Source organism: Schistocerca nitens, chromosome 6, assembly GCF_023898315.1.
Source record: "Schistocerca nitens isolate TAMUIC-IGC-003100 chromosome 6, iqSchNite1.1, whole genome shotgun sequence".
NCBI classification, from domain to species: domain Eukaryota; kingdom Metazoa; phylum Arthropoda; class Insecta; order Orthoptera; family Acrididae; genus Schistocerca; species Schistocerca nitens.
Window position 1 is genome coordinate 571,010,249 of NC_064619.1, and position 14,854 is coordinate 571,025,102.

Below are 14,854 nucleotides of genomic sequence, written 5' to 3' on the forward strand. Positions count from 1 at the left end.
TGCACAACAGATGACGGTTCCCTCTTGCTCTGACATTGGGATTCTGACTAAAGAAACGGTACGGCAACGTTCTAGACGTGCTGAACATCAGTGGAAACTAAAGCTAAAGAGAGCAGAGACTGCGCCGTCCTCCTTTTACAAAAAGACTCGTAGAACAAAAATTCCGGTTTAATTTTGAATTGCACCTTCCGGCGAATACTTCCAAACGAATATTTATTCGTTTTTCACTTAAGATCCGTCTGGTTAAGTCTACCTATAGACATTTGGCCTTTCTAAAGCTGATGCTGCTACACACAGAATACTGGAAAAACAATGGAAGTAGCATAGTTTTTGGAGGCCAACTTCTTCTGCGCTGCTGCTAATGATCAACTATTCATTAACATACATAACACATAGTTTATTCCAAGAACATTCCACTGCATTTTCTACATGGCTCATGATAGAAACTTGGAATAAATTTCAAATTGCACATGAGCATCCAAAGATTTTTTTTTTCCAAGAACCATGTAATTTTACAAGACATAACAGGACATCTCAAACTCTTCGATTCCTTTCTTTTCCTGTTTCGCAAAGTCCATGATTCACTGGTATACACTGAGGCGACAAAAGTGATGGGGAACCTCCTAACATCGTGCCCGACCTCGTTTTTCCCGACGTAGTGCAGCAACTCGACGTGACATGGACCCAACAAGTCGTTGGAGGTTCCATGCAGAAATATTGAGCCTTGCTGCTTCTATAGCAGTCCATAATTGCGAAAGTGTTGTCTGTACAGGATATCGTGCACTAACTGACCTCTCTATTATGTCCCATAAATGTTCGATGGGATTCATGTCGATCGATGAAGGTGGCCAGATCACTCGCTCTAACTGTCCAGGAAGTTCTTCAACCAATTGCGAATAATTGTGGCCCGAAGTTTGGCAATATGAAGTCCATAAACGGCTGCAAATGATCTCTAAGTAGCCGAACATAACCAGTTACAGTCCACGGTTTGTTAAGTTGGACCAGAGGACCCAGTACATTCCATGTAAACACTGCCCACATCATTATGGAGCCATCGTCAACTCTCACAATGTCTTGTTTACAACTTGGCTCCATGGCTTTGTGGAACTACCGCCACACTCGAACCATTACCATCAGCGCTTACCAATTGAAATCAGGCCTCATCTGATCAGGTCACGTATTATCAGTCGTCTAGGGTCCAACCGGCACGGTCACGAGTCCAGGAGAGGCGCTGCAGGTGACGTCGTGCTTTGGCAAAGGCATTCCCATCGATCGTCTTCTGCCACAGTCCGTTAACGCCAAATTTCGCCGCACTGTCCTAACGGACTCGTTCGTCGTACGTTCCACATTGATTTCTGCGGTTATTTCACGCAGTCTTGTTCGTCTGTTAACACTGGCAACTCTATACAAACGCTATTGCTCTCGGTCGTTAAGTGAAGGCTATCGGCACGGCGCTGTCCTTGGCGAGAGGTAATGTCAGTGAAATTTGGTATTATCAGCATACTTTTGACACTGTGGATCTCGCAAGACTGAATTCCATAACGATTTCCGAAATTGAATGTCCCATGCGTCCAGCTCCAACTACCATTCCGTGCTCAAAGTCTGTTAGTTCCCGTCGTGCGGCCGTAATCACGTCGGACACCTTTTCTCATGCATCCCCTGACTGCAAATGACAGCTGCGTCAATGCGCTGCCTTGTGCACCTTGTGTACGCAATGCTGCCACTATCTGTATATCGCTATCCCATGAGTTACAATGTTGTATCCAAACGTATGTTCTCAGAAATTTCTTCCTCAGATTGAGGCCTATGTCTGATATTAATAGACGTCCTTTATCCACCCACACCGTCGTTGTTTTTGCTCCTCTGCTTTTATGTCCTCTTTGCTTCGGCCGTCACATTCTTTTCCCCTCCAGGATAGAACAGTTCCTAACTTCGTCTACTTCAGATGGTTCAAATGGCTCTGAGCACTATGGGACTCAACTTCTGAGGTCATTAGTCCCCCATAACTTAGAACTACTTAAACCTAACTAACCTAAGGACATCACACACATCCATGACCGAGGCAGGATTCGAACCTGCGACCGTAGCGGTCTCGCGGTTCCAGACTGTAGCTCGTAGAACCGCACGGCCACTCCGGCCGGCCTCGTCTACTTCGTTGTCCCCAATTTTGAGATTAGGTTTATCCTTAATATCTTTTCTGATACCCCTCATAACGTTCATCTTTGTTCGGTTTACTCTCTCTCCGTATTCTATACTCACTAGACAGATCATTCTGTTCAATAGATCCTGCAAATCTTCTTCACTTTCATTGAGGATAGCGACATCATCAGAGAGTCTTAGCATTGATATTCTTTCATTTTAAATTTTAATACTGTTCTTGAACCTTTATTTTATTACCATCATTGTTGTCTTAGATGAGCTGTGTAGCGCCAACACTATTTTTTGGCGCTACTGAATAAAATAGTGACTCTGACACGGCTAAAGCAAGGGGCCATGGAAGCGGATCAGACTGTAGCCGACCAAACAGCAGTGGCCACTCACCCCTGGCCATTAAAATATAGGGTTTCTCAATAAGAGTGATACTTTTTAAAACCGAAATCTCCAGTTTCTAATACATTTTTTGTGTGCTTTCAGGTGTGAAAATATCCAGTACAATTTGCAGTTTCATCATGCAACGACTCACGCTTCCCGTACGTTTAGAAATCATTAAAACATTTTACCAAAGTGGCAGCTCAGATGTGGATGCTCGTCATTTGTTCAAACTGGCCCGCCGTCACCGTTTCTCTGTTCAGGCTATACACCTCAATGTGCCAAGTCTGAGCGAAACTTCACTCTACACGACCAGAAAACAACGTAAAGTGCGAAGTAAGGACAATTTCGCTGTAGTAGCGGCGAGTATTGAGGAAGAACCGAATGTGTCAGTTTGAAGACGATCTCCACGGTTGCGGCTATCTGACACATCAACTCTGCGAATCGCACGAAAGGATTGAGTCCTGCGCCCATAAAAAGTTGTACTGACTCAACACTTGAAGCCAAACGATCACAGACAGCCACGTGGGTTCGCTGATTGAACTGTACAGCAGATGAAATCTGAATTTGATTTCAATAAAAGAAATCATCTTCTCAGAGGAGGTGCATTTTTGTCTTAGTGTCTCCGTCAATAAAGAAAATTGTCGTTGTTGGTGAAGGAGGAAACTACAAAAGGTCCGTTAGGCGACACTCATTTCAGAAAAACTCACTGTGTGGTGCTGTTTATGGCGTGGCCTTATTTCGTTCAAGATGATGAGAGAAGAACCTTTACGTCAATGGAGACCGTTTAACACCCATGTTGCACGATTTTATGTGGCAACAACTTGAGACCATAGGTACTGAAAACGTGTGGCGTCACGTGACACACAGCTGATGCTTCACTAGATTTTCTGAGGGAGAAGTTTGGCGACCCTGTTATGTAAGGACATGGATCTGTAAATTGGCCGCCACAGTCGTGTGACTTAACACCCACGATTTTTTTTCTTTGGGGCTATATCATAGTCCAGGAATATGTTAACAAGCCACAAACTTCGGAACGTTTGGAGGAAAAAATTCGTCAGGCTATCGCAGACGTAAGGAACCATCGTCTGCGTCAGTATGTTCAAGCCGATGGCGAACATTTGAAAGATTTTAGTTCAGAACACAACTGCAATATGTAAGCTTCAAGGTAAAGCTCAGTTTTCTTTCATATGTTGAGAGCCTTTTTAATTTCAAATTTTAAAAAGTGTCACTTTTAATGAAGACCGTTTAGGTTGAACAATACGGCGAAAGACTGTATCCCTGTCTTGTATCCTTCGATTATTCACTATTTTAAATAAATATTTGAAAATAATCATGCAGTGACATTTCCGAGAATTTTGTCTTCCATCATTTCTCATACTGGCATTTTTCTCTGGGACTATATAGTCTAGAAGGCTGTGGTTTTTTCTTGTTTTGTAGAGAACTGTCCGTTTCATAAGTTGTCTACACTGGCGGTACTTCGCAGTAAACTCTTTGAACTGTACTTTTGTTGGTGTTTGACAACAACAGTTATCCACTAGCCGCGTTTTAGTTTCTGTGTTTCCTGTGATAGTTTTAGTCATGAATAAACCAAAAGGAGTGTTTAAAAAATACGAAACAAAGGAAACAGATGCTACAGAACAAAGATAGCAGCAGTAAGAGTGGTTAGCGCCGAATGGCGTGATAATTTGGTTGTAAATAGTGACAGTCCTTCTACTCCTCCGAGTGCTTCCAAGAAAAAATTGCTGGGTAATGATGTAAAATACAACGCAGCTCCAGACAGTGAAATAAACTGCAGTATCATTAGTAATCTCCATATACTTATTTCAGCTTTGTGTGAAACAGTGTGTTGTAGTATATGTGGAGGGGAAATTGAAATTTCTGAAAAGCTATCTCAACGCAATGGTCTTGTGTGCACTTTGCAAATAATGTGTTTGAACTGTAAAAGCGAAAAAACTTTCAAGACTTCAGAAGTAAGTGTAAAGAATGGACTTTTTGACACTGATCTAAGATACGTCTATGGACTTAGATGCATAGGAAAAGGCCATTACACTGGTAAGGTTCTTTGTGGCTTGCTGAACCTCCCTAGTCCCCTTACAGAATCTATCAAATACAACTCCATAGTAAGAAGTAGTATCAAGGTGTGTGCTATGGAGTCTATGACTACAGCCGCATAGCAGGCTGTAGCAGAAAATGGTAGTTCTGACATAGCAATATCATTCGACGGATCCTGGCAAAAGAGAGGTTTCCAGTCAAAGCATTCATGTGCATCTATTATCAGCATCGACAATGGGAAAGTGTTGGATGTTGATGTGTTGAACATGTACTGTCAGGGTTGTAGGCAAGCAGGCAAGAGTACTGAAAAGCAAACTAAGCATGAAATGAATTTTCAGAGAAACTATGAAGGAACTAGTGGAGGGATGGAGCTTGCTTCTGCAGTGAAAATGTTCCAACGTCCCTAGCATGACCGTGCTGTTCGCTACATGAGTTTTCTTGGGGATGGAGACTCACGATTGTATAAGGCAGTGGTGGAGAGTAAACCCTATGGTGATTTGCCAATTACAAAACTGGAGCACATTAATCATGTGCAAAAGAGGATGGGCACGAGACCACGTAGGCTCTAACAGCAGTTGGGAAGTACCAAGTTATCTGACGAAATAAACGCCTGGAGAAATTGAAGAATCATACCAAGTTATCTGATGGTCTAAGTATAAGACGTCGACTGACTGATGAACAAATTGATCAGATTACACAATATTATGGTATGGCTTTAGAAGTAACAGAGATAATTTAGATGGTATGAAGAGATCTGTTCGGGCAATTTATTTTCACAAGCTGTCTACAGATGCTGAACCAATGCACAGCCTGTGTTCCACTGAATGGTGTAAACACTTCAAGGCAAAAGAGGAGGTAAAGTAGGCACTTTCTCGCACAAAATTACTATACCAAATGCTGTTATGCTTGCGATGAAACCTGTGTTTCAGGATCTTGCCCAACCAGAGCTGTTGAAGAAATGTCTCAAGGGTAAAACACAAAACGCGAATGAATCATTTAACAATGTTGTATGGTCAAGTATATCAAAAAATGTATTTGCTGGAAGGTCAGTCTTTGAACTTGGTGTTTTGGATGCTGTTCTTACTTTTAATGATGGCTAGTCTGGAAGACTACAGGTTTTGGAATATCTTGGCGTTCATAATGGTTACAACACCACTAAAAGTGTGATGGACTTGGACCAACTGCGAATCATGAAGGCAGAGATTGCAACAAACAATATGTCAAAAGAAGCCAGATCCAAGAGAAGGAGGGCAGCACTGGGTGAGGAAGATGAAGGAGGAGATGAGGACTACCATCCAGGAGGAGTCTAACATATTTTTTAGGTATCAGTTGGCTGTATATTAAAATTTTTTTAAACGCAATTTTCTCAACATGACATTTTTCAGTATAAAAGCCCCTTTTCCTCAGAAACTTCTGAATCTACATCAATGAATTATTTATCACATAACATAGATAGTACAATGAAGTTGTAGCTCTACTTTAGTAGTATTTACTGTAATAGTTAAAACTCAAGAAATTAAAATTGTGAAAATTTACACCAAAAAATTATATGTTTAGGGAAAAAAAACAAACTTTTTTCCAGTTGTTCTTTTAAAGTGATTGTAGAGCAATAGAGTCACAAAACATGGGAGAACATGTGATAAAAACACCACATTTATATACTCAACAGTTCCTGAGAAAACGGGGCATTTATATAGCCAATTTAACATTGTCGAGATAGGAAGGTACGACTCCCCTTAATTTTAGAGGTTGTTATTTTTCATTACTGCAAAAGTTGTGAATGCAAGTTGGGTGTTTGAAATTTGTATTTTTTTTAGAGGTTTCACTGAAAAGTTTCGTTAATTTGACCAGCAAGTAAACAGTGTTAAGGTCATATTAACCCACATTAAGTGCATCGATTTTAAAAGTAAACAATAATAAATATCCAATGACGATTTTTTAAGAATAAAATTTTAGATAGAATTTACCACTTCAAATTGATCGTTACTCTGATATACAGGGCGGTCAGAAACAGCCTGAAAAGCTTATAAGGGTGTTGCAGTGCAGGTTGTGTTGAGAAATAATTTCTAAGAAGAAAATTCGAAACGTCGTGCTGTTTCCGATTTAACTAGCATTGAAGTTAACCAGTCAGGCCGTTGCCCGCGCAGATTCAAGTAGCCTGCCAGAGAGTATCGCCAACTGTGTTCTTCCTTTGGTTTCCTCGATCCGAACAAACGTAGCTTTTGTTCACATAATTTAAATTTATCACATCCGAAAACGGTACATTTGAACTGGTAATTAGCATCTCCGGGTCGCTCAGATGTCTGTGCATTACCGTATTTTAGCGTTTGCAGTTGCTTGAATTTGCACGCGCGGCGACCTGAATGTCAAACTTCAATGCTAATTAAATCGTAAAAGGGGCAACGTAACGAACTTTTTCCAAGAATTATTTCTCAATACAACCTCTCTTGAGCAACAGCCTCACAAACATTTAAGACTGTTTCTGACCAACTTGTATTTGAAAACAGTGACGTATCTGAAAAAAAAAAAAACATTACATTGCAGGTACTTGAAAAATCTTATTTATGCGATTTTATTGCAACTTTACTGCGCAGTTTCTGAAACCAACCGACAACGTTAATTGTTTTCAGCCGAGGTCTTCAAATGAGACTGATGCTAGACACATTATTAGGTATGAGTTGCTAACTAAATTGCTCATTTTTGGACCTACAAAGATTGTAACAGACGTCACAAATTACTAACTACATTCAAAGAATATCATAATACTTACTCCAACGAATAACCCCCACATCTTCAACGCCGTTCCTCCCCCTGTCATCGTCCAGAGTCCCCACATTCCTCAACTGTATAAGTAGCTGCATGTAATCATTCTTGGTGACATTGTTCGATTCCCTGAAGGCGATTGTATACCTCGCCAGTTTGATGAAGTATTGTGATGTGGGATTTTTTTCGCCTATCAGCCTGTACCAAATCAGATGAACAAACGTAACTGACGCTGTCACAAAAATATATATCAAACTCGTATCTTGTGGCAAATGAGAGATATATATAAATAAAAATGTAAATGTTCGTTTGTTCAAATTCACAAGTCTACGAAAGTTTTTCATCGAATGCTTTGACATTTTGAAACAACGTTGCATTGGGATACATCAGTATTTCTTCTATGTCCCTACTGGAACGACACATATAATACATAAATATATATGTAATAATTACAGGGAAAATCTAAATGTAAATGTTCGTTTGTTCAAAATCTTAAATCTGCGAAAGTTCTTTGCCGACTGCTTCGAAATTTTGACAGAATGTCCCACTCAAATACGCATGTGCTTTTATTACATCTATTTTTAGAAATATATAATATATCAGTAAATATATAATGGATGAAGTGGAAAAGTTGCTGCCAAAGCTCTCAAAAAGTTATTGACCGGTTTAATTCAAATTTTTACACAGTATTCTAATGGACATTGGAACAGCATAGGCTATATATTTTAATATGTATAATATATAAATATATATGCAATACAAAAAGGGGCAACATTGTCACCGAAAATCTCAAAAAGTACTCGGCCGATTTACATCAAATTTTTATACGTTCCTGAATAAACGCTTGGACACATATGGGTTACATATTTTTTAACATATATAATATGTACATACTTATAGGAAATATACAACAATGAAACGGTCTTACCAAACAGAAAATTTGTATTTATGGCTTATCGGATTATGATTACAATATTATTACAGAACCTATTTTAAAATAACAACAAACTAGGTCAGAGTGGGGGGGGGGCGATGGACAGAGGGGTGGGAGGAAATGGACTTAGAAAGCGGAAAGGAAAAGGTAGACAGAGAGAAAGGCTAGGATGAGATGGAGAGAGAAGGGAGAGGAGGAGATTGAGAGAGAAAGGGGGCATGAGGCGGTGGACAGTGGGGGAAGGAAGAGTTGATGTACAGAGTGGGGCGGAGACAGTGGGGCAGGAAAAGAGGGAGAGGGAGGGGGAGGGGAGGAGAAGATGGACAGAGAGAGAGGGAGTATATGGAGATGGACAAGGAGAGCAGGAGGACGAGATGGACAAAGACAGGGAGAAGGAGGAAGAGATTAGCACGTACATCCAATTCCCATGCATATTACATGTTAGAAACGTGTGCTTTCTCTCTTTTTTTTTCTTTTCAACTGAAACATATTGAGCCCCTCCATCGCGTGGCCAGGAAGAGTTAGTAATAATAATATAATCGTTTCAGACAAACCTTCTAGAAAGAATAAGATTTTTAAGTTACGTTTTTTCAGTGGGTTGTCACACAGTCATGAAAAGTGGCTAAGAAAGCAGCGTGACAAACGATTTATCAAAACACATTTTTTTATGTGGAAACTGAAATACTCCATGAAGAGAATGAAAAAAATGCTGCAGTAGGTATTTCAGGTATTCGGGTTATACAAAATAACAGGGTTATTCAAACTTATATGGACCATATTAAAAAATAAATAAATATTATATAAATGTGAAAGTACTGCACTCACACAGTTCAAAAATCGTTTCGCAATTGATCATGTACTGTCTTGTGTACGCAATTCTCAAAATGAAATGTCTTTACTCCGAATGCATTTTAAGTGGCATCGACTTCTGTAAATCAATGGGTGCAATGTTTGCAGTGGTAGTGGATACCAAAGGGAGTCAAGCAATAGGTACCTAATGGTCGCAACTGATCCACGCATAGTGATGTTCTTCCATTGAAATATTGGTAAACTACACCAATGCACACCAGCACAAGTCAATTTGTTTTAATTATTAGCTGATAATATCATACGAGAGGTGAATAATGCGCACTGTTTGCTCCACGTGCATGGTGTTCTAACGTGCTCTTTTCGCGCCAATTAGGTTTCACCTTACTGCCGATATATTGACAATTTCGTCGGTTTCGGTGAGGATAAATAGGGCTATTCCTTTTTAGAGCTTTATATTTCCATTTCTATATACATATCTGTAACTGATCACTATCGTATTAGGCCTCTAGTTCTACATGGACATCTAGCTATAACTGCTTACTTGGCAAGCTTTCTGTTAGAAAACTTTTTTATGTCATTTATTTTTATGCGAAATGCAAATCGCTGGCCAGGCGCAAAGTCAGTCCACGCACGGTTTCGTCTGTTAGGAATGCCACAGTCTTTGGCTGGATAGTGAGACCATATCTATACGCTGTACTTTGGTGGCGATACCTGACAGGCGATACCTGGCAGGCGTCGGAAATTTGAGTTAAGGTGACCATGTGGAACTGAGAGACCAAGCATACACGTTTCTGCCGGAGGCCGGGGTAGTGGCATCGAGAGGACGCTGCCCTCGCTTTTCATGATTCTGTTGGTTCAAATTCTTTGTCCAATGTTTCATTTCGATGGCCATTTCTGCGCTGTAACATATAGGAATGCGTTGCGAGAACGTTGCTTGGTAGCGTGCTTTGGCGCAATATTTTATTCCTATAACTTTCAGCTTTGTATTTGTGCTTTCTTTGTGACTAAGGTTATATCTGTTGTTCAGAGTGAGCGTCTTCATACCATGTTCAAGGATCAGTATCGGTCTTTCAGTAGCTGACTGGTGAATATGGGTAATGGCACATGTTACTATACCACTGTTTAGTATTAGTACGGGATTAAAAATTATTGGGGTTCCTTTTTTCTAAGTTGACGATTGTTGGTAATAGTGTCCCACGTGGTCCCATAGAGAACATTTGCAATCTTATTGCTGAGCTATCGGGTTGGTTTTCTTCAGCAACGATCAATAATTATTCTAATTCCTCTTCAATTTATTCTGGTCGGGAAGTCACTTACATTTTATCACGCTTTCAAGGTCGCTGCCACGTGCTTATTTACTTTTTCTCTAAAGTCGTAGCTCACATGAACACACTTAAATAAATACTTTCTGGCTTCAGTGGAATCGTTATCTAGACAAGCTGCCATCAGCAGATTATATAGTTATACTGCATGGTAGCATACATATTGCAGCAAGAAAAAGGGATAAATGAGCTGCTGAGAAATTCGAGACACGTGTTGATTTTGAGTATGCTGAGAGGGACTATCGTGATCGACGCTTTTTATGACGCTATAGAACATGAAATTAACATCTCCACTTCACACACCCTCTCTATAAAGGAGGATGCAGTACGCTTTCAGGTTGTGTTAACAGGTTTGGGTGTATTGGTCGTCATCATGTATTATTCAAACATATATACAAGATCTCTTATGCAGAGGGGTCCAGAAAAGTAGACCCTCTTTGATAGTCAGTATGAAGGGAACAAAATGACATAGCGTTACAATTCTTCCCATTAGCAGCCAAACAACGTCGATGCCCCTGAACTGTTGACCGAACTACGGCTGTCAGTGTTGCTGGTGTGATAGACGACAGGATTCCTCGATGGTTTCTCGTAGCTCGTTCAGTGTAGCTGGCTTCTGTTGATAAAATTCACTTTTCAGGGTCAATCATACGTAGAAGTCAAGAGGTGTAAGGTCTGGAGACCGTGGCGGGTACTCAAAAGCTCCTCTTCGACCTATCTAACGTCCAGGCAGATTTTCATCCAAATAGGCTCTGACATCTCTGTGGTAGTGAACCGGAGCGTCATCTTGTTGTAGGTAAAATCGGACGGCAGGTAAAATGGTTGTATGCAGCATATGAAGATACTCCTCACCAGTTAGGCTATCTTCAAAGAAGAATGGGCCAATCAAACCGCGCGGTGACAGACCACACCACACACACGGTAAATTAACATATTTGCCCACGTGAACTAGAGAATTTTCAGGAGCCTAGTACACGCTTTTGTGGCGGTTTGCAGTACCTTTCAGTTTGAATGTCGCCTCGTCAGATCAGATAACCATCAATGTAAACCGTTCATCTTCGTGAAGTATGCCATCAAACCATTCGCAGTACTCTGTCCGATCCAGGTTGTCCTCTGTCACAGCGTGCAGCGATCTTGGAATGTACATTTTCCACTTTGTTGTACCCTTCAGAATTCGTCGTACGCTTGATCTACTTACCCCTCCTTCACGCGCTCCCTGCTTCACAGTTTCTTTGAGGTGACGTAGTAAAATGTTGCAACACAGCAGCGCTGGAAGCTGAACTTGTCGATGTTTTCGATCGGGCAGACCTTTCCTTACGCACATCCTGAACAGTACCATCGGCTTCAAATTTATCTGGTATACGATAAATTGATGTACCTGTTGGTGGCTGAGTTCCGTATTCGTACCTCCAGTACCACTTCAATATAGCCCTGCGTTGCTCAATCGACGATCTTACTTCATTCTTTGCTGCACTGTCAGTTGCTGGAAAACGCACACCAAGATCTATTGAGAAAACAATGGACTACGCTACTGCGCAAAACTGCAGCGATATGTCATTCTGTTCCAGAGATATTAACTATCAAATAGTGTCTACATTTTTCTGGGCATTATCGTTGCCAATGAAGGTCATTCGTGGGTCCAAAAAGTCTCGTAGAAAGAAGTCACACCTCGTTAATGTTCATTCATGGCTAAAAATTTTGTACAGGAGCGGAATACTTTCAGTGCATTGGTATTGAAGCCTGTGGAAGCAATTATTTACTCAGATTAAACTTAAAAAGGCGTAGGAGAGTTATAGCTTACTTGAGAATTTTGAATAACGTTGGGCTAAGGAAGAGTGCCACGACCGAGAGCATCCTGGTGAACGACGTCATGAAGATCCTGCGTACCCACTGGCGAAACTCCGAGTCGGGGTTCCGCAGGGAGTTGGCCTGCACGCCAAACGCTAGAGAGGCGATGACGTCAGTGGTGAACCGTGCCGCCAGTTCGTACATGTCAGCGATATCGCCAGTTGCCGCCGCCGACTCGAGCGCTTCACAGAGGTCGACAGCATACTTCCGCATCGCCTGCGAACGCCCGGTAACAGAAGACAAATGACTTATTCTGCAGAGTGTGCTGTATTTAAATGTTGTAATGTCAATAAAGGTTATTCAGATCTCATAAGGGGAGACAATTATTTAACTATATGAAATAAAATCGTCATAATTTCTGTACAGTTTGCGTATGGACGTTCAAACTACACGATTGGCCGCGGGTCATGATGGGTATTAGTTGGTATGGTTAAGCAGCGAAGCAAAATTGATGCATTTGGGGGACTGAGAATTCGCATTTTGCACTCGAGAAGTCTCTTCTCCCTCAAGGGGTGACTTTTCCATAAGATATGGAAAAGAATGACCATGAGAGCAGTTGTTTTTCATTTTTTGCGACAATGATTTTCTATCAGCTGGTCTGCCTCTTGTATCGTTATGTCTAAATGGTTTATAAATGTTAATCTACATTCAGATCCGATGATGGCACCTTTAGTGTATTGAAACCGGTTATCCAGTAAACAGTATTTAAGGGGACCACTCCATGGTTCAGGTCACAAAAAAATCGATTTTCGGTTTTCATTATATTTCGATAGATTAAATACTCTGAAAAGGATTTTGCTGAAAATTTTTTTTTATTATTTTTCGAGCATTGAAAGAGCGTTTTCCTACCACGTGTGTTTATATGCCACGCCCACTTTTCTGTCACCCGCTTTTCTGCATATATTTTAGGTCTTTATATCCCCTACATTGCACGTTATGGATTTTTTTTTACTCCAGAGCGTGTTGGCTATCCTTGGAATGCAACGGTCGGTATCCTTTCCTTTCTGCTGTTTGTAAACAACACGCTTTCACATATGTGGTTAGTTTTGTTCAAGTGTGATTGCGAGTAGTTGTTATAATTACGTTTGCAGTGCTTGTTTACGTGTGTTTTGTTGTGTTTATTGAAGATGACGAAACGTAAAGGCATTTTCAAGAAACGACAATTTAGAGGAAACAAGTTTAGGTTATGCCGCCTGGCAACGATGTTTCTTATTGCAGTTCTTCAACAAGTGCATTATCAAAGAAGCTCTCACCATTTCAAGAGAGTTACAATGAATCTTCTGTAAGTGACAAGGGGTGCAGTAACATTATTATAAATTTGACAATATTATCAGATGTAATTTCTAAACTTGTACAATCTAGAGTCTAGACATTGTGGTGAGTCGCAGAGTGTGAAAATTTGTGAGAGTGCCAGTGGGGGAAAAGGCCTAGCAATTGCTTTGGATTTAATTTGCACTAAATGCTCAGCTGTGATTTAATTTATGAATTCTTCAAAACCAGATGCAAGTGGCCCCTATTGAAATCAATACTAGATTAGTTTATGCCTTACGATCAATTGGCAAGGGCATGGCTGCAGGGAGAACATTTCGTTCAGTGATAAACTTACATCAACCACCAAATAAATTTGAAAAACTGACTGCAATATTAGAGAAAGCTGTATGTGAGGTCAGTGAGGAAAGAATGAAACTGGCTGCTAGGGAAGCAGTGGAAGAAAATGATGGATGTTCGGATATTGCAGTTGCACTTGATGGAAGATGGCAGAAAAGAGGACATACTTCTCTGAATGGAGTAGTGAACGCCACGAGTGTAGACACCGATAAAGTGTTAGATGTGGAGATTATGTCTAAATATTGCAAATGTTGTAAAGTCAATGAACATAAAGAACACAACTGTGTGGCTAATTTTAAAGGAACAAGTGGTGGTATGGAAGTTCATGGAGTACAACAAATATTTCATCGCTCCATAGAAACAAGAGGCGTACGGTACACCAAATATTTGTGCGATTGTGACAGTAAGGCATACAACAATGCGGTGACCTCTAAGCCATATGGAGATGCCATTATTAGCAAAATAGAATGTGTAGGCCATGTTCAAATACGTTTGGGATCAAGGCTGAGGAAACTATCTGTTGATACGGGAGGAAAAAAATTAGAAGATGGAAAATTGTTGACCGGACAGGGTCGGTTAACAAAAACTGAGATAGAAAACTTGCAGGTATACTATGGGCAGGCAATTAGGAGAAATAAAGAAAATCTGGGGGCAATTAAGAGAGATGTTTGGGCCATATTCTTCCATAAGTCATCTACTGATGATAAGCCATGTCATGGATTGTGTCCATCAGGAGAAAATTCGTGGTGCAAATACAAGCAAATACAATAGGTCTCAGGCAACGGGAGAATCTTATTCTCACCAACATTCTCTCCCTGCTGCTGTTATTACAGCAATTAAACCTAATTTCAGAGACTTGACTCATCCTGTCCTTTTAAGGAAATGCCTGCATGGGCAGATACAGAAAGCAAATGAATGTTTCAACAGCATAATTTGGAACCGCCTTCCTAAAACTGTATTTGTAGACATGCATACAATGAAACTAGGA

At 40.6% G+C, this 14,854-nt stretch overlaps 1 protein-coding gene across 3 annotated transcripts in view; it reads right to left on the reverse strand.

Annotated features, from left to right (window-relative positions):
• Nucleotides 1-14,854, reverse strand: part of LOC126263115 (cytochrome P450 3A19-like) — a 157,212-nt gene that overhangs the window by 97,070 nt on the left and 45,288 nt on the right. For all 3 annotated transcript variants that reach the window (XM_049960127.1, XM_049960126.1, XM_049960125.1), the window contains 2 exons: nt 12,212-12,474; nt 7,355-7,545 (listed from right to left, as the gene is read on the reverse strand). In XM_049960127.1, coding sequence (XP_049816084.1) covers nt 7,355-7,545; nt 12,212-12,471 — 451 coding nt within the window. In that variant the 5' untranslated portion in view covers nt 12,472-12,474. The remainder of the gene's footprint in view (nt 1-7,354; nt 7,546-12,211; nt 12,475-14,854) is intronic.